This window comes from Myxocyprinus asiaticus, chromosome 8, assembly GCF_019703515.2.
Source record: "Myxocyprinus asiaticus isolate MX2 ecotype Aquarium Trade chromosome 8, UBuf_Myxa_2, whole genome shotgun sequence".
Classification (NCBI taxonomy): domain Eukaryota; kingdom Metazoa; phylum Chordata; class Actinopteri; order Cypriniformes; family Catostomidae; genus Myxocyprinus; species Myxocyprinus asiaticus.
This window is the reverse complement of record NC_059351.1, coordinates 13086958-13113303: the sequence shown is the minus strand read 5'-3', so window position 1 is coordinate 13113303 and position 26346 is coordinate 13086958. Positions and strand designations below refer to the sequence as shown.

Below are 26346 nucleotides of genomic sequence, written 5' to 3'. Positions count from 1 at the left end.
TGGTTTGTCTTTCTATAACACTAAGATGAGGCTGCAGTATGACATCACCAACCCCCCCACCCCAACCGGTCTCGTGTGGTAATCCAATTCGGCAGGGATTTTGATGACTTTTGTTGTAAAGCTAAACATATGCTGATCATGGCAGAATTTTATCAGCATTTCTCTCTGAGAAAGGGATATGTTTTTTAACCTGAGTCTGGACAGCAGAGGGGAACATACCGTGCCACTATAAAGATGCAGTTTATCCCTGATGTGCAAGGTGACCAGGCCAAAAAGAAGAATGTCCTTGGACCACTGCAGCATAACATTTGTAGATACAAACACATAGCCTTTGCTTTTCTGTTATGGTGGTTCCATTGTTTTTATTCTGAACTAACAATATGTTCTAACAATTAAATTTCATTCCATTAAATGATATATTTACATTTAGTATATTTCAAGATATTTTCCTCATGGGGACCATTGGCTTGACCCCACAATGTAGGCAAAACCTGAACCACACACACATGCAATCAAAAATATGTTTACATATTTACACATCTAAATGAGGACAGACCATATAATTCTACTGATGTTGTTTTTTATTTATAAAACTTAGTAACCAGGGCTGTTTCTGAGCATATGGGGGCCCTAAGCGAAATCCTACTTGTAGGTCCCCTGCAATCCCAAAGTGAATGTTAACAGTGGATTTGTATCAAAATGTCAGACTTAAAGTATAAAAGATCTGCCGCTGACAAGTATGTTGATAATATTAATCAAACAACAATTACAAGAAAACAAATCAACCACTCACTGCTCTAGTATGGATACATTTAGGTGCTATAAAAAGTATTAACAGAATATAACCAAACAGTGAAAACCAGTAGGTAGTAGTTTTATGTTACATTTAATTTCATTCTGAAAGTTTACTTGCATACCTGACAGGCTACCGCTGTAAATTCTTTTAAAGATGTTAAAAAGCACTGTTTTCTTAATTTGATTTTGTTATTGTTGTTCTATTGTTTTTATTTGTTTCTTTGTTCTTATTTGATTAAAGACTGTTGACTTGTCTTGAATAGTTTCTTGATAACTTGAAACAATGCTTACATAATTAAACAATACATTTTATTTTTTGTTGTGGTATCAAAATTAGTATTGAGAATTGTCAAATTCCAATACTGGCTATTCATATATTGTGTATGGTAGATCTTGCAATAATAACATTATGAAAAAGTAGATCTCACAAAAACAATGTGTTCGCATGCACAGAGCATGAGTCATCAGTCCACTGAAAGAAGACATAATATGTTCAACTGATTTCTGTCCATTTTCCTGCATTGCATCACAGCACTGTGCTTGTTTGTTTTTTGTTTTTTCTGACACAAAATAAATTAATAAACAAATAAATAAAATACCATTATAAGCCATGTAGTCTGCTAGGGTCATGCTAATTAGTGGGCATATGGCCCCAGTTTGAATACCTAAGAGAAGGCAGTTTTCTCTCTCTGCTTCATCGGTTCAATAACAGCATGCTGCAATGTCAGAGCAATGTCAAATGATCCCTAAAATAGCAGCTCAATGTACAAGCAGCGTCACGGTAACATTAAGGCAGTTTATTAATAACAGCAGCAACAGCAGGAGCAGCACACTCAGGCAAATGTGAAATGTCAATAGAGCTTGACATTCACAGCATGATGGAGGCCAGTGCTGCACATTAATCACACACTCTGTTGCGGCACAGTTGTGTTCATGACATGGGCTCATGATGAAAGACTAATAAGAGGTGGCGGGGAAGAGAGGTTAGAGGAGGAAGCAGACTGAATCTTGTCTCCTCCAAGTGATCTGGTTGTGAACTCATGAATATTGCACTAAATGTTATAAATATGCAAAGTATATAATACCGTGTTACAAATTTGTGAATTTGTGTCAAAATAGTCTACTGTAGAATTTGATTGGATGCACAGCCTTTGACATCAACATCAAAAGAAATGGGAAGCGTTCTATCCTCCCTTTTAAAAGTTGATGAACCTATTTATTTTGCAATCTTAATCATGCTTGATTATATGGTTTGTTGCATTTTTGGGTTGAGCATTGTTTCATTCCTGCAGCCTGCATCAGAACAAACCTGAGATGCATTTTTTCGGTTGCAACCCAGCAGTTAAGAGCTACTACTTTATGTCACAAATATTCACCAAAATAGGATTTCTACTCCTAAGCATGACTGATTTATTTCTGGGTCCTTTCTACGTAGGTGCATGGCAATCAGCAAAAAGGTGAAAAGGTTTTAGAGGTAGAATTGCAAAGAAGGGTCATTGATTTAATTGTGGCTTTTACTGGTAAAAAAAAAAAAAATCGAGAGAGAGAGAGAGAGATTTCATTGTGCTGACAATGACCTATTGACCAGCAGAGGGCATCCATGCTATATTTGAATTGTTGGTCTATGTTTTCCTCAGATGTGGTTTAATTCAATCTAGGGTTTTCAAAAAGAGGGTCCATGAGGGAATATATAAATTCGGAGGGTCATTTAATCAACTTTGCAATTAAATCTTTTAAAATAATTATTATTTATTTTTTTATTTTTTTGCTTCATGGTTTAACAGTTAAGGAGAGATAGAACAAATAATAAATTAACATTTCTTTTTTACATCACAAATACTAGACTTTTAATATCTTGTTTAAAATACAATCTAAAAAAGAACATTGATAACACCAATTCCCCCAATAAAAAATACCCTATTCACAAGTGACATTTACCTTGATTTTTTTATTTATTAATTTATTTATTTATTTATTTATTTTTCTTAAAACATCAATTATCTTATGATTAAAAAATCAGCAAAATCCTTGAAAAAAAAAACAAACAAAAAAAACATTCCACAACTGTGGGACTGCAGTAATTTTGACATGGTTTATGTTTATTTCACTCTCTTTTCCATTATTATACTGTAGTTTAAACATCTAATAAGTTGTATTTGTATATTTGTGTGTGTGTGTGTTCCTTGAGGTTCACTTATAATATAAGGAAAGTTTTTTTAAACAAAATAATTGTCATATATTTGTAAACCATGATCATTTTCCACCCTCATTCTGACACTGTCAGAAATGATTGGTTTTGGTGCTGCTTCTCCTTTAAGACTTGACAGTAAACGCCCACTATTATGATTGGCTCTCTGACTGACCTGCTCTCTCCTTGCTGTCTCACTGCTCACCACTACTGGGTGGGGATAAAGTAAAGTAGGCATTGATGTGTTGTTGTGGAGGCGGTCAGATGCAAATATTTTCCACAGTGTGACATCACAAAGTCGTTTTGGCAGCCTGGTTTCAACAAATGCTCTTTTTTGCAGTGAAGATGAAGTTTTGTATATATATATATATATATATATATATATATATATATATAATGCAATATCACACAAGCAAGAGTGTGATATGGCCCTACATCAGCACTGCTGTGATTCGGCCGCAGGCCAAGTGCCGTAGGTAATCACAGCAGTGCTGATGTATGGCAATATAGCATGATTGCAATCTCTCCCACCATTTTGAACAGTACATCCTCTCCAATGTGGAAACTCCGGTAAGAGGTAAGCACTGGATCGCTTCGCACATGCTGAAGTTGTTTGTTTAAAGCTATTTCCCAACTTTAGTATTGTAGTAGTAATCCCAGTGACCACGGAGTGCAGATGAATAAAAACACTGACTGATGCTGACTCGCATGTCACCTCAACTGGATCATATTACACAAAAAAATGGTCTTTTGTCACCACCTGCTGGCTAAAGTCTTTAATGTCACGGGGAAAAATGAAAAGACACATTAAGCTCTTTTATACATCTGTGCTGCTCTTACACTTTAGTTTAGAACGAAACTCAAGCGGAGTGATACAAACAGTGAAACGTCTGAGTGCTGATGTGCTGAGACATCAGTACTCAAGGAACGTCTCGAGTCTAATCAGATTCGAGGACCGGAACGAACTGTTGTATATACAGTACATACCATTTATATTTGACTCAAAGAGTAGCTAATCAATAATACTTTCTTTCAAGTATATTCTTTACTGTATATTTTGCTCAACTTGTATTATGATTTTTAATTAACTACTGTAGGATTACAAATTTTACTTAATCTTCTGTTATCTCATTCATCTCTTATTGATTCAGACAATTTGTATGTGAAGTTATCAGGAGGTATTCAGTAATTATAAAGGAGTGAAGTCAGTAAGCAGTCAGGGGAGTTAAACAATTATAATCACACAGTGTCACAGCAATTACACAAGGACTATCATCTGTACCTGTAAACAAGACCCCATCTCTGGAGATGTATGAAGTTAGCACGCTCATCAGGTTTGTGTTAAAGCAGTCGTTAATGAAGAAACTCCATACTCCAGTGAGTGAGTAAAGTAAGAGGTTAGCACTAGCTATAGCAGTTTCTGTAGACAGAACATGTAAATAAAACATGTACTGACTTCTTGGCTCTCTGGTTGATCAGCGCTGAAATTCTAATGAAGACTCCTGAATTCTAAATTAATTTCAGCCTAAATGCACTTCTGGTAAGAGTTGTTCATTAAATTATTTTAGACATACGAAGGTCGTGTTAAATTATCACATAAACTCATTGGAGCTGTAATTCTGCAAGGTTGGACTAGACTGATCAGCAGGGGCGTAGCCAGGAAATTACTTTTGGGTGGGCCTCAATAAAAATGGATGGGCCAAATCTTCGGGCAAATATTCGTTAATAACAGAAAGGGGGCGCATTCAAACATTTCTTACACACACACACCTTCAGAACTCAGAATTTATGCATTTTTTAAACTATTTTATAAATATGTATTTGAAGTCAAAGAATAATCTGTAATATTCTTGGTGGGCCTGGGTCTAATTTGGGTGGGCCCCGGCCCACCCTTGGCTACGCCCCTGCTGACCATTAGACCAAAGTGGTTGGGCTGGAATTCAAATTATTAAATGTCTTAGTGACACTCTTTAACTGTATTCAAAGCAAATAATATTAAAGTAACACTCACAAGAACCTTATTCGTAAAAATTGTAATAATATTTTTTTTTTGAATTGACAATATAGATGAACCATTAATTTAGTAGCCAATTTAAAATATGTAAGAAAAAATGCCTTCACTAGTACTATGTACTTTGATTTCTTCCCAATTGGAATTCTCATTAAATTACTTCATTATTATTTTAGTGATTAGAGACTCAGCAGCACTTATTTGAAGTCTTGACATCAAAAGATTAAACATCTCTTTGATGATGGTTTATTCTCTCTCAAAGGCAGCTCTGCCATCTGAGGATGTCTAATCAGCAGCAAAAATTACACTGGGGGTCGCAACAAATTAGACATTTTCACTAATGAGTAAAGATCTGAAATTACAATGATGACGACATTCAACCATTCATTCAACACAGACTTACCTTCTGATGTATTAATTACCATACTTTGAAAACAAGTATATTTAAGACCGTTATTTTTTGTGAGAGACTTCAATGTTGAGAAATTTTGAACATGACAAGGCTACATAAATTCATGTTACACAAATGATTTAAATCTGAATATATCGGGACCTGGGAAGCTCAGCGAGTAAAGACACTGACTACCACCCTTGGAGTCGTGAATTCGAATCCAGGGAGTGCTGAGTGACTCCAGCCAGGTCTCCTAAGCAACCAAATTGGCCCGGTTGCAAGGGAGGGTAGAGTCACATGGGTTAACCTCCTCATGGTCGCCATAATGTGGTTCTCGCTCTCGGTGGGGTGTGTGGTGACTTGTGCATGGATGCCGCGGAGAATAGTGTGAAACCGCCACACGCGCTATGTCTCCGCGGAATCATGCTCAACAAGCGTGATAAGATGCGTGGATTGATATGTGATAAGATGCGTGGATTGACAGTCTCAGATGCAGAGGCAACTGAGATTTGTCCTCTGCCACCTGGATTGAGACGAGTCACTACGCCACCATGAGGACTTAGAGCGCATTGGGAATTGGGCATTCCAAATTGGGGAGAAAAAGGGGAGAAAATCTCTAAAAATAAATAAATAAATAAATAAAAAATTTTAAAAAAATCTGAATAAATTGGGAAAACTATGTAATACTATGTAATGGCGACATTTAATAGCCTAACAAATAAACAGCTTTGTGAAACAAACTGATTACAGATGTTTTGGCTATATACTCCTGCCATAATTTAACTTAAAATGTGATCTATCTATTCATATTGATATTTAAAAAATGAAAAATCTTTTTAAAATCTAGTTTAAAATACAAGTGTCAAGTTGGTAGAAATGTAATCTTTGAGGCCATAATGGTTTCACACATTTATGAAAAACATTTATAGCATTTTCTTAAAAAAATATTAAAAAAAGATTTAATGACTTCGAAAATGTCATGTGGTGTAACTATCAAGTAAAAGGTAAATGTGAATGTATGCATAAGCAACTTAATCATTAATTTCAAAACACTTTTCAAACACTTTTTTTCAAGCTGAAAATTTATTTTTTACAAATATCATGAATTTATGTGTCAAAATATCAAAAAGTTTTCTCAGGATCCTGAACAAAATGTGCCTAACAATTATATATATATATATATATATATATATATATATATATATATATATATATATATATATATATATATATATATTTTTTTTTTTTTTTTTTTTTTTTTAACATGAAAAGAAAGTGGCTACCTACATGTTGGTTACACCACATGACTTTTATTTGGTGGACAAAGATTTTTACAATACTAATCATACAGTGCATTCATAAATTATTCAGACCCCTTCATTTTTTTTCACATTTTGTTATGTTGCAGCCTTATGCTATAATGAAATTCACATCAATCTACACTCCATACCCCATAATGACAAAGCAAAAACCAGATTTTTGATAACTTTGTAAATTTATTAAAAAGAAAATCTGAAATATCACAATGACACAAGTATTCAGACCCTATTAAATTACGCTTGAAATTTAGCTCAGGTACATCCCATTTCTCTGGACTATCTTTGAGATGTTTCTACGCTTTGATTGGAGTCCACCTGTGGCAAATTCAATTGAATGGACATGATTTGGAAAGGCACACACCTGTCTATATAAGGTCTCACAGCTATATAGTGAATGCATATCAGAGCAAAAACCAAGCCATGAGGTCAAAGAAACTGTGTTGAGGTACAGATCTGGGGAAGGCTACAAAAAAATTTCGGCTGCATTGAAGGTTCCCAAGAGCACAGTGGCCTCCCTAATTCTTAAATGGAAAAAGTTTGGAACAACTAGGACTCTTCCTAGAGCTGGCCATCTGGCCAAACTGAGCAATCAGGGGACAAGGGCCTTGGTAAGAGAGGTGACCAAGAACCAGATGGTCATTCTGGTTGAGCTCCAGAGATCATGTGTGGAGATGGGAGAAACTTGCAGAAGGACAACCATCACCGCTTGAAATTTGCAAAAAAGCATCAAAAGACTCTCAGACTGTGAGAAACAAGATTCTCTGGTCTGATAAAACAAAGACTGAACTGCTTGGCCTCAATTCCAAGCATCATGTCTGGAGGAAACCAGGCACCGCTCATCACCTGCACAATACCATTCCAACGGTGAAGCATGGCGATGGTAGCATCATGCTGTGGGGGTGTTTTTCAGCGGCAGGGACAGGGGGACTGGTCAGGGTTGAAGGAAAGCTGAATGGAGCAAAATACAGAGATATCCTTAATGAAAACCTGGTCCAGAGTGCTCAGGACCTCAGACTGGGCCAATGGTTCACCTTCCAAAAGGACAATGACCCTAAGCACACAGCCAAAACAATGCAAGTGTGGCTTAGGGACAACTCTGTGAATGTTCTTGAGTGGCCCAGCCAGAGCCTGGACTTAAACCTAATCGAACATCTCTGGAGAGACCTGAAAATGGCTGTCCACAGATGGTCCCCATCCAACCTGACAGAGCTTGTGAGGATGTGCAGAGAAGAATGGCAGAAAATCCCAAAATCCAGGTGTGCAAAGCTTGCATACCCCAAAAGACGTGAGGCTGTAATCGCTGCCATAGTTGCTTCAACTAAACACTGAGTTACGGGTCTGAATACTTATGTCAGTGTGATATGTCAGTTTTTTCTCTTTAATAAATCTGCAGAGTTAGCAGAAATCAGTTTTTTGCTTTTGTCATTATGGGGTATGGAGTGTTGATTGATGTGGGGAAGCATTAAAGCATTTTAGCATAAGGCTGCAACGTAACAAAATGTGGAAAAAAATGAAGGGGTCTGAATACTTTATGAATGCACTGTAATTAAAAAATAACATTACTGCACTGCTTATTTTTTCAAAGAAATAATAATAAAATATTTTTCTGTACTATGCATGCCAACATTTCTTTTTTCAAGAATTTCAGCTTTTATTGAGGCTTTGATGAATCCCCGGACAGTTACACCACAGGATATTTTTTACATTAAGCCCCAGAAAAAAAAAAAATCAAAATGCCTTTGAACTCAGTAACTGAAAACATGTTCATCATAGAGGACGTGTATTCAAGTAGCCGAATTGCATTTGTAATGTTTTTTTATTTATTTAATAGATCTGGATAAACAAACAAAAAATAAGTGTCATGTCATTGACCATTGATTCAACAAAATGTAAGGAAAAAAATCAAGGCATTCAAAAAATGTACTTTCTTTGTTCAAAAACATACGTGAAACTATGATAAGCATTACTTTTGCATGATTTGAGTCAGATCCTGTCTGTATGAATGGAAAAGCTTTTTTAACTCCTGAAGAAGGCCTTTGTCGTATCCCACAGCGCAGCACATTGAAGGTATATGGAGTTTTGGTCACAAACATGGCGGCGTGGTCACACAGTGACATCACATGAAACAGGTCAATACAAATTAAGTGAATGGTGACTAGACAGCATAAAAGGCAGCATAAAGTATTCTATAAAACTACAGTGGTTTATTCCATGTCATCTGAAGCGAACCAATCGATTTTGGGTGAGAACAGAAAATATAGAACTTCTTTTTCACTATAAAGTTTGATATCAGCAGTTTCCTTGGGATCGTTATTTCAAGCTCGATTACACTTCTAGCACCATCTAGCGCTGTGCGCATGCGTTAAGTATTAGGAAGTGTAATCGAGTTAGAATTCGTGATCATTCCTAGAGACTGCAATGGCAAGATGTACAGCAAAAATGAGTACATTTTGGTACTCTGATCTCACCCAAAACCAACTGGATCGCTGCAGAATATATGGATAAAACCACTGGAGTCTTACACCCTGTCTACACCAGGCGTGTCCGTTGACGCAACGCGCCGCAACGGCTTGAGGCTGTCTACACTGGATGCGTTAACACGAACGTTCTAAACCATTAAATTTGTGTAGTAGCGTCAGCACTTGCAACGTAAAATGGAACGTGACACCCGTTTATTGTCGGCGCTATGGACGCATCGTAACGGACGCTTCCAGTGTAGACAGCATCATTGATTATAATGGTGTTATATTGCTTTTGACGCGACACGCCGCTCACGTCCGGTGTTGACAGGGTGTTATGGATTACCTTTATGCTGCCTTTATGTCCTTTTTGGAGCTTTGAAAATTCGGTCACCATTCACTTGCATTGTATGGACAAACAGACATCATATGTCCATCGAAATTTCTGTGTTTGTGTTCATGGTCAAAAAGTCATTTGAGTTTGAGACCACAAGGTTGAGTAAATGATAAGAAAATTGTCATTTTTTTGGTGAACTACAGCGTTAGACTCTGAGGCGTTTGCCTTAAATTGAACATACTCTCAGTGACTATCTGTTATTATTTGACGAAGAGGGGGAGGGTTTGTGTTAGTGGATTTATTCCGCGAACGCAACCAAACGTTGTCACCTTGGCAGGTGGGTGTGTGTGCAAGTTGGAGGCAGGGAAAGATGCGTGCCTTCGTCCATCACAAAAATAGCAATACTTTGCTGGATAGGTTTGACAGAAAACATCATTTTAGCTCTTCTTTTTCTGTGCAGGAGAGACTTAATCATTTGAATACATCTGAACCTGAAAGTTTTCGTCGAATGGGATTTCTCTGTTGACCCGCTGCTCTCCGTTGATGAGATCGAAGAGCGTCCTGGGGAATTATTTGTGTCGGTAGGTTTTGCGCTGAGTTCATTTTACTTACTGGACAAATGCGTTTCGCATCCAACGCTACAGGTAAAATGAGTTTGATTCCAGCTTAGAGTTTTCCTCCACATTTTACTTGTACACAGTATTTATGTATTTATTTACTTATGTTTAACGCTTTCCCCATTATTTCCCCCTGTTTATTATTGTTCTGTTAAGTGTTTCCGTGAAAAGTTATGGTTATGGATTTGCACAGTGGGAGCTGGAAATGTTGTTAACCAGATTTGTCAATGAATCCATCCAAAGCTTTGATGTCTCAAACTGTCATTAAGACTTAATAGCCTCGATTTTCAGAATTAATGCTTATAATGTTAGATATATTATACATTATTCCGGATCTAAAAGATTTGACTGAAAGCTCTCAAATTAAAACTGATTATTACTCCCTTGGAGGAAATCTGGTTAGAATAGTTACATTTTTGTCCCATTTCTTTTTCTTTCTTCCTTCTTTATGTTTTTTTTTTATTTTGTGTGTGTGTGTGTGTGTGTGTGTGTTTGTGTATTGCACAGACATTTTGTCAGATATATATAAAACAAATTTTTTTTTCCTTTCTCCCTAATTTGGAATAACCAATTCCCAGTGTGCTTTAAGTCTTCGTGGTCACGTAGTGATTCACCTCAACCCGGGTGGCGAAGGACGAATCCTAGTTGCCTCCGCGTCTGAGACCGTCAACCCGCACATCTTATAACATGGCTTGTTGAGCGCATTGCCACGGAGACATAGCGCGTGTGGAGGCTTCACGCCATCCACTGTGGCATCCACGCTCAACTCACCACGCGCCCCACCGAGAACAAACCACATTATATCCCAGGTTACCCCATGTGACTCTACCCTCCCTAGCAACCGGGCCAATTTGGTTGCTTAGGAAGCAGCACGGCCTGGGATTCGAACTAGCGAACTCCAGGGGTGGTAGCCAGTGTCTTTTACCACTGAGCTACCCATTGTTAGGGAGGGTAGAGTCACATGGGGTAACCTCCTCATGGTCGCGATTAGTGGTTCTCGCTCTCAAAGGGGTGCATGGTAAGTTGTGCGTGGGTCGCGGAGAGTAGCATGAGCCTCTACATGCTGTGAGTCTCCGCGGTATCATGCACAGCGAGCCACGTGATAAGATGCGCAGATTGACTGTCTCAGAAGCGGAGGCAACTGAGACTTGTCCTCCGCCACCCGGATTGAGGTGAGTAACTGCGCCACTACGAGGACCTTCTAAGTAGTGGGAATTGGGCATTCCAAATTGGGGAGAAAAAGGGGATAAAAAAAAAAAAAAAAAGCAAAAATCTGGGTTGCAGTGAGGCACTTACAATGGAAGTGAAAGGGGCCAATTCGTAAACATTAAAATACTCACCGTTTCAAAAATATAGCCACAAGGCATAAACAATAGCGTGTTAGCATGATTTTAGTGTGATAAAATCGCTTACTGTCTTATCTTTAAGTTATAGCCATTTTTACATCTTCATTGCAATGACGACGTAATGCTGTGAACCCTAAAAGCACAAAACAACCTTAAGAGCGATGATTTAAATAACTTTTCAGCTGAATTAATGCACAAGTTTTAACAGAAGAATTAATGAAAATGCTTTTATGAAATTATATGCTTTACATTTCTGCCTTTGAACCCTTAAAAGTGCCTCACTGTAACCTAGATTTTTGCTCTTTTTTTTTTTTTTTTTTTAAAGAATAGGAGGGGCAAGTCAAAATTATTTTTTTGTGGTAATCAATATTATGTCAAATGCTGTCAATTGAGCTGAACTTGTATTGAGCCAGGAATATTCCTTAAAGGTCTATTTGAAGGAGCTAGCACTTGAAGCCTAGTAAACAAGTAATCTCTGGCTGTTAACAAAAGACACTCAAGATTTAGTTAAGAAGTTAGGGGGCCAACCGAACCCTTGACGAGGAGATAAAATGAGACTTTGTCTATGAGTAAACTTACAGTGCAAATAAGTATACAGTACAGTCAGAGAAGCAAATAAAAGTCAAAAGTTATTTACAAGATAATACATTTCACAGGATTAATCACTTGCAGGTATGATCTACGCATATTTTACTTTGTTTGGCTAGGACAACTCCTATCAAGCGAGAGGGGATAGAACTATTTTTACCACCTACATTAGATACAGTACAGGCAAAAATAGGACGTCTCAATCAGGAATGTACTGTCTAAAACCACAGTGAAGCAACACACTGCTTTTGTCTTAAAACAGCTTATCTTCCTGGAATGTGGTGCTGATCCCACTTGGCATCTAAGCTGCACTGTGTATTTATAGAGCAGACAGTTGCATTTGTCTGATAAGGATCTACCAGTCTTTTGTCATCATTTCTTAAAATAGAACAAAGATTTATTTTTAATCTTTTTTAGACAAAAATAGTCCAAATACACTTACTTTGAACTTACAGAAAATCACTTTAATTAAAAAGTTGCTGAAATTGGGTTAATAATTGCTTGTGAGTGGATAATATACATTATACTGACATCTGGAAGAATGGATGCGGCACCATGCAAAAGCAATAGTTTTTGGTTACAGTGCCATTGAAGATGCACCATTCGCAGTTAGCCATGGTTAATTTATTCTGTGAGGGAAAGTGTAATGGGGTGGGGGGGGTGGGTGGGTACTGAGATAAAGTCAGTAGTATTCGGCTGGTTATGTGATATTAACATGCCGGCCCCTATGATGCATCCCATTTTATGTTAGTGTAGCCTACATGATTTTAAACATATTTGATATGTTTTTTGTTTTGTTTTTTTTTTTCAATAAAATTGAAAATTATCTTCTTTTACAAATATTTGATATATGTTGTGCAAAAAAAAAAAAATAAAAAAAATAAAACTTTACTAATATTATAAGTGAATTTCAAAGAACATATTAAAATAATAAAAAAGGCATGTCATGGCTCCTTTTCAATACTTTGGTTGGTGTATCCAAATGTAGTTAGGCTTATTGAGTCATATTTTCACTTCACCCACAGGCTCCAGATGTAATTCCAGTGCAATGAATGGCATAACAGGAAAGAAAATGGCTAAAATCTGCACAAAACAGTCATACATCTCACAAAGATCTGCCTTCACCCCTGAGCCAGCTATTGAATGGATCGAGAGAGGAGAAAGGTCAGATGAGACATGAAATTAAGCAACTGTCATACTGGCCATTAAATACAAAATTCCAAAGTATACTACTTAAACTTAAAAAGTATGCACAATTTATTTATGCTTCTTATTGATTTGATTTAAAGGGATAGTTCACCCAAAATGGAAATTCTCTCATCATTTACTCACCCTCATGCCATCCCAGATGTGTATGGCTTTCTTCTGCAGGACACAATTGAAGATTTATAGCAGATTTTCTCTGCTCTGTAGGTCCTCACAATGCAAGTGAATGGTGACCAACATTTTGAAGCTCAAAAAGCACAGCAGCAGCAAAAGGCAGCATAAAAGTAACCTTTACAACTTCAGTGTTTAATGTCTTTAGAAGCAATATAATAGGTGTGAGTGAGAAACAGATCAATATTTAAGTCCTTTTTTACTATAAATTCTCCTCCCTGCCCAGTAGGTGGCAATATGCATGAAGAATGCAAATCGGCAAAAACAAAAGAAGAAGAGTGTGAATGTGGAGATTGATAGTAAAAAATGACATAAATATGAATCTGTTTCTCACCCACACTTAACATATCTTTTTTGAAGACATGGATTTAACCACTGGAGTCGCATGGATTAATGTTATGCTGCCTTTATGTGCTTTTGGAGCTTCAAAATTTTGATACCCATTCACTTGCATTGTATGGACCTACAGAGCTGAAATATTCTTCTAAAAATATTTTGTTTGTGTTCAGCAGAAGAAAGAAAGTCATACACATCTGGGATGATTAAATGATAAGAGAATTTAAATTTTTGGGTGAACTATCCCTTTAAGGTGAAGTGTGTTTTTCCCTAAAAGTTGGAGCATTGAGGCTCTGTAGCGCTATCAAAACATTCCTCTTTTGCTTTGAGCATCTTGACCAGCCCGACACAGCATTAGTGGCTCAACCTTCAACATGAGTTTGGAATGAAAGATGGGGGGATACTCAGAAAGCCTGTTTGGAAATTTATTTTACAATTCTGTTTGGTGCCACTAATGGTGCAGACTTTACACATTCCATCTTTAAATGCTTCCCACATTTTGACAAACATCTGGTTCTTGTACTTTGTCAGTTCTCATTCTCTATCCATCTTTTTTCTGTTGCAGTGGTCAGCCACCCAATGGACAAATGGGCAGGTGATATTATCTTTTGATCTGTATGAGATTTGAAACTGATAGAGGCTTGTTGGTGCATCATGGTGTAGTAAAGGATTTTAATGGGCCATTGTACATTACGTTGCAGGATGTTCCAGTTCATTCTGAGGCTTAGAGGAAGGTCCACACAATGTCAAGCATCTGAATGCAGTGATTCAGTTACAGTGGAGGGGACTGAAGACATGGGAGGACAAGAGGAATCATCTTGGGACAACAGAGGACAGGACCAACTGTGCAAGAGGAAGTGAGTGAATATGGAACATATGTATTTACTCAGGTGCAACAACCCATTTAAAGGAGTGTATGAAATATCGTGTTGGCGCCCCCTTGGGGTTGATTCCCCTATGCGTTACATACAGTATATTGCATTTATGGTTTTTGCGCATCTGTATATAACGTCTAGTCATGGACCAGAAGTTTTTGACCCCATATTTTGACCATGCTAACAGCTAATATAATGTTGATGACTATTTAGAGCCTTCCCAATGACACTCCAAATTGAGCTCAGAGATATGCTATTTCTTTTGATCATCAAAGAGATATCTCTAGAACTTTATTTTAGTCCTTCTAGCTTGATGTCCTTGATAAAGTCACTTGCTTTCATATAAAAGGCACACTTTAAGTCCATTTATTTTAAGGTATTAAAAATATCAGAGCATTAAATGGGTCATATCGCACATGCATTCCTATAGCGTTCAGAACTCACCCTTTCCAGTCCAAAAAGACCATTTATTGAACCTCTGCAAAAATATCTTGTTCTGAAATTCTTGTAATTTAAAAAATTGACTGATCGCCAAAAAATAGAATATACACAAATTGTGGGAAAACCGAAGTGTGCAGAATACTCTCTGAAGGTGATAAAAAATGTATATACACATACTATATGTATACTAATAATAAATGGAAAGGGGAGATTAAACCTAAGGCAGTTCCCTTTGATTGGTTGTGAGATTACCGTAAGTGTCTTTTTCAAGACAACAACAGACATGAGACAATAAGCAGAACCTTATTATCCTCAGGTGTCTTCCTCACTTCCACTTACCCCAGCCCTGGGATTCAAACTACAACCTCACATGTGACAGACTAAAATACATCAAAGTCATGAGAGGCTGTGCTTTACAGTGATTTTACCATGGTTAACATAACCGTAATAAACTCACTGTAATGTACTACCTCATGTGGCTTTTTGCAACAGCAGTATTATAAAATTCACACTGCACGTTCACGCAGATGAGCAGGGACCCTGGGCATCTTTCTTTTGGTGTTTTTCAGAGTCAGTAGAAAGGTCTCTTTAGTGTCCTAAGTTTTTATAACTGTGACCTTAATTGCCTACCGTCTGTAATCTGTTAGTGTCTTAACAACTGTTCCACAGGTGCATGTTCATTAATTGTTTATTAATATTGTTTAAACCCTTTACAATAAAGATCTGTAAAGTTATTTGGATTTTTGCAAAATTATATTTAAAATACAGTGTCCTGAAAAAGGGATGTTTCTTTTTTTGCTGAGTTTAGTTCATTAACTTTCGGTGCATGTCGGTAGATGTAGTCTTGACACATTAATATAGTTTTCAGTTGATGTGTGGTCACAGGTGTGCACATATTGGTAATTTTACAAAGGCTTCAAATGTGGCTCATCTAAGCAGATTTCAGAGTATTTATAATACCTAATGTATCCCACTAACACAACGTATTGTTATATAGATTAAAACAATAAACATATTAAACATGATTACATTGTTTTGATTTTGCATTGATAGTTATAATGTTCATATTTTATTTCTTCACATTACAGGAATAAAACAATTCATGATACCTTTGTTTTTACAGCTTCAACAACAATACTGGCCATTGGCCTCTTGCAACACTAAATATGAACAACTGCAACAACACAGATGAGTATGTGGAAATTTAGTGTTAAATGTTGGTTTGTTTGTATTGTTAAATTTTTTTAGTTGGTACTAATGATAACATCTCTAATTCATGCAGTAAAAAGAATGACAAGGAGATAAAGAAAGATGATAAGAAAGAGGAACCAAAAAAGGATGAGAAGAAAGATGAGAAAAAGGATGAGAAAAAAGATGAGAAAAAGGATGACAAGAAGGAGGAGGAGAAACCGTGAGTATTTTAGGTCAGTTAAATGTAAGAAGTTCCTTTACAGGTTGGGATGGTCCTAATGTAGATGGAGACTAATGTGTGACCCTTCTCTTATAGAAAACAAGTTTGGATAATTGATCCAGCGACAGATATGTACTATCACTGGCTCACCCTTGTAGCAATACCTGTCTTCTACAATCTAATGATGCTTATTACCAGGTAATTTAATATATTATTAGTTTCTTTGTAATACATGGAAATTTGGTAGTATTGATGTTTTACAGAAATATTACATAATTACTTGTATCTGAAAAAGGTCTATGTGTAAGCACCTAATGTACACAAAAACAATATGTTGTATTTTTTGGAGTATTTTGAGTATAATAAGAGTATTTTGAGTATAATGCTTGTAATACTGCCATTGCATTTTATGCACTATTTGCAGAAATTGATGTGTTCAAAGGACGTGTTCTGTTTCTGTTTGTGTGACATGTGAACATGGGATGTGCTAATCATTAAATGCTAACTTAAAGGAATATTCCGGGTTCAATACAAATTAAGCTCAATCGACAGCATTTGTGGCATAATGTTGATTACCACAAAAATCGAATTGGGCCAATTTTCTGAGGGTTTAAAGGCAGGAATGTGAAGCTTATAATTTTATAAAAGCTCTTTACATTAGAGATGTAGAGTTGTTTAAATCGTCCTTTTTACAGTCATTTTAGGGTTTGTTGACATCACATCGTCATGGCAATGAAGTTGTAAAATTGGATAGAACTTTACACAGAAAAGGTTGGTAGGTGATTTTATCACACTAAATCATGTTAACACACATATTGTATGTCTTGTGGCTATACTTTTGAAATACTGAGTATTTTAACGTTTACGGATTTGACCCATTCACTTTCATTGTAAGTGTCTCACTGTAACCCAGTCCTTTTTTTTTTTTTTTTTTTTTTTATGAAAAGGATGGATGTGTCAAAATTACTTTTTTGTGGTAATCAGTATTATGTTGACAGTAAATGCTGCTGACTGAGCTTAACTTGTAATGAACTTGGAATATTCCTTTAATGCTATTTGTGACCCATCTGCCTGTATAGTGTTTTCTATGTATTTCGAGATACTGTATGATGAATCTGTGATTTCTTTATAATTAGAGCCTGCTTCAATGAGCTGCAGGATGATTTCACCATCCTATGGGTGGTTTTGGACTATACATCAGATGCCATCTACTACATTGACACATTTGTGAGATCAAGGACAGGTAAAATTATTCTTATGTCTCTGTGATCAGTTAGTATAACTATATAAACCATAATATGGAATGAAATAAATTACCTCCACTGGAAAAACCTGATCAGAAGCATTTGTTTTGTATTAGAAAGAATATAGTAATGACATCATTTATAATTATTAAGAATTTATGTATAAATAATATAATTTTATATTAAATAATAATACAATTTACAATAGAAATAATAAAATAACATTATAAATTATATAATTAAAATGTTTTCACAGGTTTCTTGGAACAAGGATTACTTGTGAGAGATTCTAAGAAGCTGTGGGAACGTTACAAAAAGTCACCGCAATTCAGATTTGATGTGATATCCATGATACCGACAGACTTGTTAATGCTGAAATTGGGCTACAACAATCCGGAACTAAGATTCAATCGCCTTTTCAAAATGGCCCGTCTGTTTGAGTTCTTCGACCGCACTGAAACTAGAACCAACTTTCCCAACATCTTTCGAATCAGCAACCTTGTCCTTTACATCCTTATCATCATCCATTGGAATGGCTGCATCTTCTTTGCCATCTCAAAAACAATCGGCTTTGGGTCAGACACTTGGGTGTACCCCAACATTAGCAACCCAGAGTTTGGCCGTCTGTCCAGGAAGTACATCTACTGCCTGTACTGGTCTACTCTCACTCTAACCACCATTGGAGAGACACCACCACCCGTTAGAGATGTTGAGTACTTTTTTGTCGTTGCTGATTTTCTCATTGGTGTCCTTATTTTTGCCACCATTGTTGGTAACGTTGGTGCCATGATCTCCAATATGAATGCTTCCCGTGCTGAGTTCCAAGCCAAGATCGACTCCATCAAGCAGTACATGCAGTTCCGAAAGGTCACCAAAGATCTGGAGGCCCGTGTCGTAAAGTGGTTCGATTACCTTTGGACTGAGCAAAAGACCTGTGATGAAAAGGAAGTCCTCAAGAACCTTCCAGACAAGCTCAAGGCGGAGATTGCTATCAATGTCCATCTAGAAACCTTGAGGAAGGTGCGCATCTTCCAGGACTGTGAAGCAGGACTTCTTGTTGAGCTTGTCCTCAAGCTTCAACCACAGGTTTTCAGTCCTGGAGACTACATTTGCAAGAAGGGTGACATTGGACGGGAAATGTACATTATCAAAGAAGGTAAGCTTGCAGTGGTGGCAGATGATGGCGTAACGCAGTTTGTGGTTCTCAGTGATGGCGCCTACTTCGGTGAGATCAGTATCTTGGGCATCAAGGGCAGTAAAGCAGGAAACCGCAGGACTGCTAACATACGTAGTGTGGGATACTCCGATCTGTTTGCGCTCTCAAAAGATGATCTAATGGAGGCTTTGACTGAGTACCCAGAGGCCAAGAAAGCTCTGGAGGAGAAAGGTAGGGCTATTTTGATGAAAGACAATCTTATCGACGAGGCTGCGGCCAATGCTGGCGCAGACCCCAAAGACATGGAGGAAAAGGTCAACATTTTGGAAACTAATCTAGAGGTGATGCAGGCCAAATTTTCTCATCTTATGGTAGATTGGACAAACAGCCAGAACAGGATCAAACAGAGGATCGCCAACATGGAGGCCAGAGTCAAGACTCTTAGAGAGGAGGATTTATCCGAGGTCATGGAGGATAAAAAGAACAAATAATTCCGTGCAGAAATAGATTTACTTAACAGTATGTCTCAGGATAATGCCAGCATGGACACATAAATTGGAAATATATATATTGGAAACGTCTGATCTCAAGGTAGCACAACAACATGTACTGCGCTATTTATAGATGATGCATTCAGAGATTTGGCAGATCATGAGATCTAAACCTAATTTGTAAAGGCAGGTAAACAAGTTTCAGACAGTTTCAGCCCCATTAATGCAGGATTGTCTTGAAGTCATTTCAAAATACAGTGCACAAAGAACCTCTTCTGTTTTGGTAATAATTGTTTCTGAAACTGTCACAATGAAGTATTGCTTTGTAGTGTGTGAGCATCAGGTAGTACAGTTTGGATTGGCGGAAGCTCTGAATTTTAAGGGGGTTATTGTGCAGCTATACTCTCTGTGAGATTTCATGCTGCAAGCCTTTTTTAACCAGCATTGGTAAATATGCACTGTTATATATCTCACTGATTTTTTTTTGCATTTTGCAATTGATTTTAGGAAACTCCCTTGCATTGAAACTTTCTTTGTTCTACATATAGGCTAACTAATTGCACCTAATCTACCCCCAAGCCTTGTAAGGGAAAGCTTTGCTTTTATGAAGCAAGCAGAAATACCAGAGTATCCTGTCATATCATACAATATTATAAAATTAAAATGGAGACTTTTTTCCCTTCTTTTTGTTCTCTCTTGTTCAGTTCTTTGTCTGTGTCTTTATTTTCATTCAGCAGAAATATTATTTATTACTGTGTGTATTGTATCAAATAAAATATATTTTGGAAATTTTTCTGACATTGTGTCCACACTTGTAAGATGTTTGTACGGATTTACAACTGATGTACAAGTCATCCAAATTTGCACTTTTTTTTAAAGGTGCAATATGTAACAATTTTCATGTAATATTCACCTTTTCTTTTTTTTTTTTTTTTTTTTTTGCCAATGTGTGAACGGCTTGTAACGCAACTTAAATGAGCCCTTCCCAGACTTACTATGTTGCTTATTAAAGCCTGTACTCAATACTCAATTCAATACTGAATTGTGTCAACATATTTATAATGTACAGTCTATTTTATAACAGCTACTGTCATCATCCACCAAATTTAGCTAACAGCTATTGATAAAGCTGGCTAGCTAGCTAACGCCGACATAGGCTATCGTATAAATGCAGTCAATGTATCATGCAAAGAAAAGTGATTACTTCAAACTAGTCTCACATAGCCAGACCTGTATCCACACTTTGTTTCAGCCCTGTTCCAGCACTGGGGAGTCAAATATAATATACAGTCTCAAAGTTTGTAGTAAAACAATCATAACTGTAATTTTAATTATGCTGCCTCATCTGTCAGCATGATGCCTGTGAATCACTTTCAGTCTCTTTGTACCTTACGTCACTGTTTTGGTCGATGCTCGCTTGCTCACGTCCCTATGGAGTGTGCACTATCTCGAGCACGAGCAACAGGTAGCTGGCTGCAGTTCACTTAACGGCCACAGGTATCATTAATAACAAGGGTTTCTGAATCTTACATGCTGCACCTTTAACATTAATATTATGCACCGGTTAATCCCTTTCAACATTTCTACCCAAAGGCAAAATATAAGGATATTGTGTACAATATTAAGGATGTATGATTGTATAGTTACAAAAATATTTTAAAATGGGCAAACTAGACATGATTAAAAACCATCCCGATCATTAATACAGATGCAAACTGGAAGTTCAGTGCATAATATTAAAAATACAAAAGGCCTATATGTCCATTTTCTACATTAGTAACAGTAAGAGCCTTATTAAAGTCTGGATATGGCTTTTTGGCATATCAGATGTTGGCATTTACTGAGCCACATCCGTAGTTTAGGGTGCATTTTGCATTTGACCTCCATTTCTAATGCATTTAAGATTTGAAGATGAAGTTTTATCTGCAGGGTAAACACACATACACATTTATCATACTGTGAATTCTGAACGTAATCCTGTTCAGACTTGCCTTTAATGTGCCAGTCTGACTGCTGTGCAGGTTGTCCAGAGGGGATGGTCGCCTAACAATTAGACCTATCTAATGTTAATGAGTAGTTAAGGAGTTGTGCTACTAACACAAACATTGCATGTTTGACTACTGAGAGGAGTGCACAGAGAGAATAAAATGCAATAATAATAAAAAGATATAAAAGATTATCATCCTAACTGGTCATAGTTTTATGGGTTTGCATATGTTTTGTTTTAGATGTTATTCCGTTTTCATGTTCCTCAGTTGTGCACTGATTGTTCTTGAACAATAGTCCTTGACACTCCCACTTACACTGCCTGGCCAAAAAAAAAAAAAAGTTGCCGTTTGAATTTATAAGTGTTATAATCTGGGGTTGCTTCGGTAGGTCAGGTCTAGGCTCAGCAACATTGTGCAGCAATAAAATGAAGTCAGTTGACTACCTGTATGTACTGAATGTCCAGGTTATCCCATTAATGGATTTTTTCTTTACTGACGTCATGAGCATATTCCAGGACTCTAGTGCCAAGATTCATTGGGCTCAAATTGTGAAAGAGTGGTTCAGGGAGCATGAGGAATCATTTTCACACATGAATTGGTCACCTCAGAGTCCTGACCTTAACTCCATCGAAAGTCCTTGGGATGTGGTTCGACTCTCCCGTCGTCAATACAAGATCTCGGCCAAAAATTAATGCAACTCTGAACAGAAATAAATGTTGTATAAGGTTGTCGAAACAATGCCATGATGAATGCGTGCCATAATCAAAGCTAAAGGTGGTCCAACTAAATATTAGAGTACGCAATTTTTTTTTTTTATGATTTTTTTTTTTTTTTTTTGGCCAAGCATTTTAGTTTAAATGATAAAATAGACTCACTGATAACAAAAATTAACATCACTTTTCTCAGCCATAAGTGTGGTAGTGCTGGTAATTAAACATGCAGAAAGATCTCTACAATCTGTATCATCAGTCATACAAGCAAACTTACTTTAAAAGATGCATTGTGTAAAACAAATCTGTACACTAGCAGCACCAAACAGATTTGCAGAAATAATGACAAAATAGGTTTACAAATAGGTTTCACAAAAACACTCTGCCAATGTTTACCCAAAGGACGTCTACCTGACTGTCCATTGGCATTCCCTTTCATTTCAAATATGATCACACATGAAATCCACATGTTGCTTCTAAAAGTTCATGTACCCTAAAATCAACCCCATTTAGCCAAATTACTGAGAAGTGTCAACCTCCATCAGACATTTTTGCATCAATTCAGGTGTGAATACATATCCCTCTAAGGCTACTGAATGTCTGAGACAAGGGTTCTGGTCCCATGGGAACCAGGAAGTAATCACACCCACATAAACAATGGTGAGAGAGCGAATCGGAAGTTGCATTTTCACTCTAAAATTCTGTTTTTACTCCACTGATGGTTAGGGTTGGGGTTAGGGGTACAGTTAATAAAATATGCATTCCTGTTGACTGTATTATTACTCACGTTTGCAATTATTTTAATTACGGTAAGCACAGACCGATTTCAGCAGCAAAACTTTCGACCTACTGTTGCCGAATTCAAAGAGAGGTTGTTCTGTTCATTTAAATGGCATTTGCTCAGCTGAGGCAAGCAGCCCTGTACTTAATCTGCATGTGGCCATCTTTGCTCATGGGCACTCAGTTCCCGAAAACATTTTTAGCCAGTTACCTGACCCATTAATGCCATGTGATATAGTCCCCTTCTGCTTAGACTGAAAGTCTTGTTATAATGCCTCCAGTTAGCCTGCGGGATGCTATTTTCTATGGATACAGATACAGCTCCAATCTACTTGAATGGACTGAAATATCCAAAATGGTTGGTCAAGATTACGAGCAATAAAATCAACAATTATCTTTACATCAATTCACGAAACACACACACACACACACACACACACACACACACACAAAAACCCCCACTATTTTTCAGGCTGTTTCAGCTAATGCGCATGCATGCTCTCTATGAAAACTAACCGACAATCTCTCAATTTCTCACCCACACCTATAATATTGCTTCTGAAGATTTGGATTTAACCACTGGGGTTGTATGGATACATTTGATGTTGCCTTAATGGGCTTTTTTGAGCTTCAAAATTTTGGTCACCATTAACTTGCATATTCTTCTAAAAATCTTTGTTTGTGTTCTGCAGCAGAAAGAAAGTTATACACATCTGGGATGACATGAGGGTGAGTAAATGATGAGAGAATTTTCATTTTTGGGTGAACTATCTCTTTAACTGTAAAGTGGGACTTCATTCTTACAGCCACCATATTCAGTGTTACGATTTCTTCCATTCATTAGCATACCCATCTCATTCTACACAGTCTCTGGATATATTTAGAGGGTTGATTCTATGTAAAACAGCTGAAAACTAAATTATTATTATTTCAAGAACAATTCAGAATGTAAGTGACAGTTAGGATGTGTCAAAGCTACCAGGAATTTCCTGCTGTACAGTTGCTGAGTTTCATGTATCAGACATTTAATGCCATCTGGTGGCTTGACGTTGCATTTTAGTAGAATCTGCATGTTTACCTGAGCGGACACTGAATTTCAGTGTCCATCTGAATATTAATATAATTTGAGTTACAAAGCAATTACTTTAGCATAAAGTCACAAACTTTATTAGCATTTTCTACATCTCCACTCAAAGTGTTATTTATTGTCACACGATGAGGGATTGTTGGTTCTTCTCATAGATTTTAATTGTTTCAATCTATCCAGCACTTTTGGTCCAAATCTGTTGCTCTGGCTTGACTCCAGTAGCTGCTCACATGTGTCTCTGAGAATGAAAAATTATTACAAAAAGGAAAAATGGTCATCTCACAATTTTTCACTTCACAACCCCTACAACAAGGTGAAACACTTTGCTGTCCTCACAGCCAGATGGTGGATAAAACTTTCTCTAAATATCAGAACAGCAAAGAACAAACAATAAAAACTGCCTGTTTTGGTTTTATTGCTGCTTATTTATAGCAAGTACTTCTCTACTCCCAGCAGATAAACACTGAGAATTGCAAGCATGCCATCTGTTGAGTCTTGCATTTGTAAATCTGATCAGTGCCTTAAATGTGCATGTAAATGTCAATATCACAGGTTAAATATCTGTAAAACATAAGAACAAAAATTCACATTGGATTACTGCTTAGAACTGAGGATGGTGTGCTTTAAGGCATGGTGAAGTGCTTGTTCGTTCTTCGCTCAGAGCCAAAAAGAAGTTCGAAACGGTAGAGCAACGACATACTGTTTGCGAACATTCAAACACCGGCCGTGCTGCAGGGGAAGGCATTTAGAACTATATTTACATATGAAGATGCTCAAGACTACATGTAAAACATCAACTAATATGACACTAAAATGTGTTATCAATGATTTCATGCCTCCTTCTATGAGTAGAATTCACACAAGATCAGTAACAAAAAAAGCTGTTTAAACTACTTGATGATGATTTCAAGTGATATACAGTATATGTTGTAAATAATGTGTAATTTGTAATGTTTACCTTTTGAAATTATGGTGCTAGTGCACTAACACGTTATAATATGCGCAGATTTCAATCTGTTATTGTAATTTATGATGACACTGTTACTACTGCAAAGATGGGTGTACAAAAGAGTGTAAATGGATAGAATACAGACAAAGAATGATGATAAGAGAGGAATATCTTACTTTGTGCAGATGTGTGAATGGCTTTCGGCTGTAGATTTACATGAGTGAATTGGCACTTAAGGGTATTTGAGTAGATTTGATTTCTTTCGTAGTCTAATTAAACAAAAATATGAAATTTCACCCCGGCGAGCTGTTACCCACCACTGAAACAAACTCAAAAACACTGTTGTTTTGGACAGATTTTGTTCTAAATGACATCACAACGTTCTTCGATTTCGCAGGAAGTGTGCAGGAGCCTTCACTCTTGTGAATGTAATGGGTTGGTGCTCACCTGGTGTTTGTTTCTGCAGAGATGACTGTTGCTATTGGAGTCACGGGACTCACAGATCTAAAGAGAGGACTAGGTTTATTAATATCATCTTTCATACGCCATCCTTTATGTTAAGTCTGCTTTGCCACGAGAAAGAATGAAAAAAATTGGTCAATGATCCAATTTAAGTTACTTTAAGTGTGCTACCCACCCACTGTCTTCATCTCCTTCTTTCATAGATGTGGCTGAAGATCTCCCAGTATAGGCCAAACTCTGCTTCAACCATCTCTGGAGTGAGACTGAGCTCTGAACTCTCCATCCTGACAGACAAATCAAACAAACATGAGTGTGCAAATGCTACCACAAACAAATAACAAAAGATGTAGGGTTTATTCCAACTGGCTGATGTATATTTACACTCCAGCTTTAATGTCATCTCTGATACTGTCAGGCAGAGCCCGTAGAGCTGAAGGGGACTCCGCAGGCAGCAAGGTGTTACCGAAGGGGTCCGACCTACAGCAGAAACAAAACAGTTTTTCCAAGAGCTGGAATTGTTTCATTTGGATGAATGAGTTTCAATGAGAAGTCAGAAAATGAGTGTTTATGAATATGCATACTTCAATGCGAGGGGCACAATCACTTGTAAGTGTTGACATATTGTATAAAGTGTTCAAAGCCATTGAGGAGAACTTCTTCCAAGTCATAATCCCTTTGATTTTCTCCTGAAATATGATATTGTGAAGCATGTTTTACAGGATTTACAAACATTAGTTTTTATTTTATTTTATTTTTTTTAATTTTTTTTTGACGTGCCAGTTCTAGAGGAAGGATGAAACTTAATAAATGAGCCTAAAAAATAACATCTTAAAGACTACTTGTTTCCTAAATATTTTTATTATGTAGTAACATTTTATAAAAGCAATATGGAATTAATGCTCTAGAATGATTAAGGAGTGAATAATACAATATTTTGTGAATATTGTGTGAATAGTTTTTAAATAATTACTACTTTTCCAATTTCAGA

General features: G+C 36.9%; 1 protein-coding gene across 1 annotated transcript; it reads left to right on the top strand.

Annotated features, from left to right (window-relative positions):
- Window positions 1–9966: 9966 nt before the first annotated feature.
- Window positions 9967–19771, top strand: LOC127445559 (cyclic nucleotide-gated channel cone photoreceptor subunit alpha-like). The gene is made up of 9 exons (XM_051705713.1): window positions 9967–10081; window positions 13077–13215; window positions 14330–14359; window positions 14466–14621; window positions 16204–16272; window positions 16363–16491; window positions 16588–16689; window positions 17628–17734; window positions 17992–19771. The coding sequence occupies exons 2-9, from the start codon at window positions 13100–13102 to the stop codon at window positions 19380–19382; spliced, it is 2100 nt and encodes a 699-aa protein (XP_051561673.1). The 5' UTR covers window positions 9967–10081; window positions 13077–13099; the 3' UTR covers window positions 19383–19771.
- The last annotated feature ends 6575 nt before the right edge of the window (window positions 19772–26346 follow it).

Coding starts and splice junctions, on each gene's coding strand:
- LOC127445559 (XM_051705713.1), top strand. CDS start 13,100: ATGAATGGCATAACAGGAAAGAAAATGGCTAAAATCTGCACAAAACAG. Junction 16,273..16,362: donor AACTGCAACAACACAGATGA/GTATGTGGAAAT, acceptor TAATTCATGCAG/TAAAAAGAATGACAAGGAGA. Junction 16,492..16,587: donor AAGAAGGAGGAGGAGAAACC/GTGAGTATTTTA, acceptor CTTCTCTTATAG/AAAACAAGTTTGGATAATTG.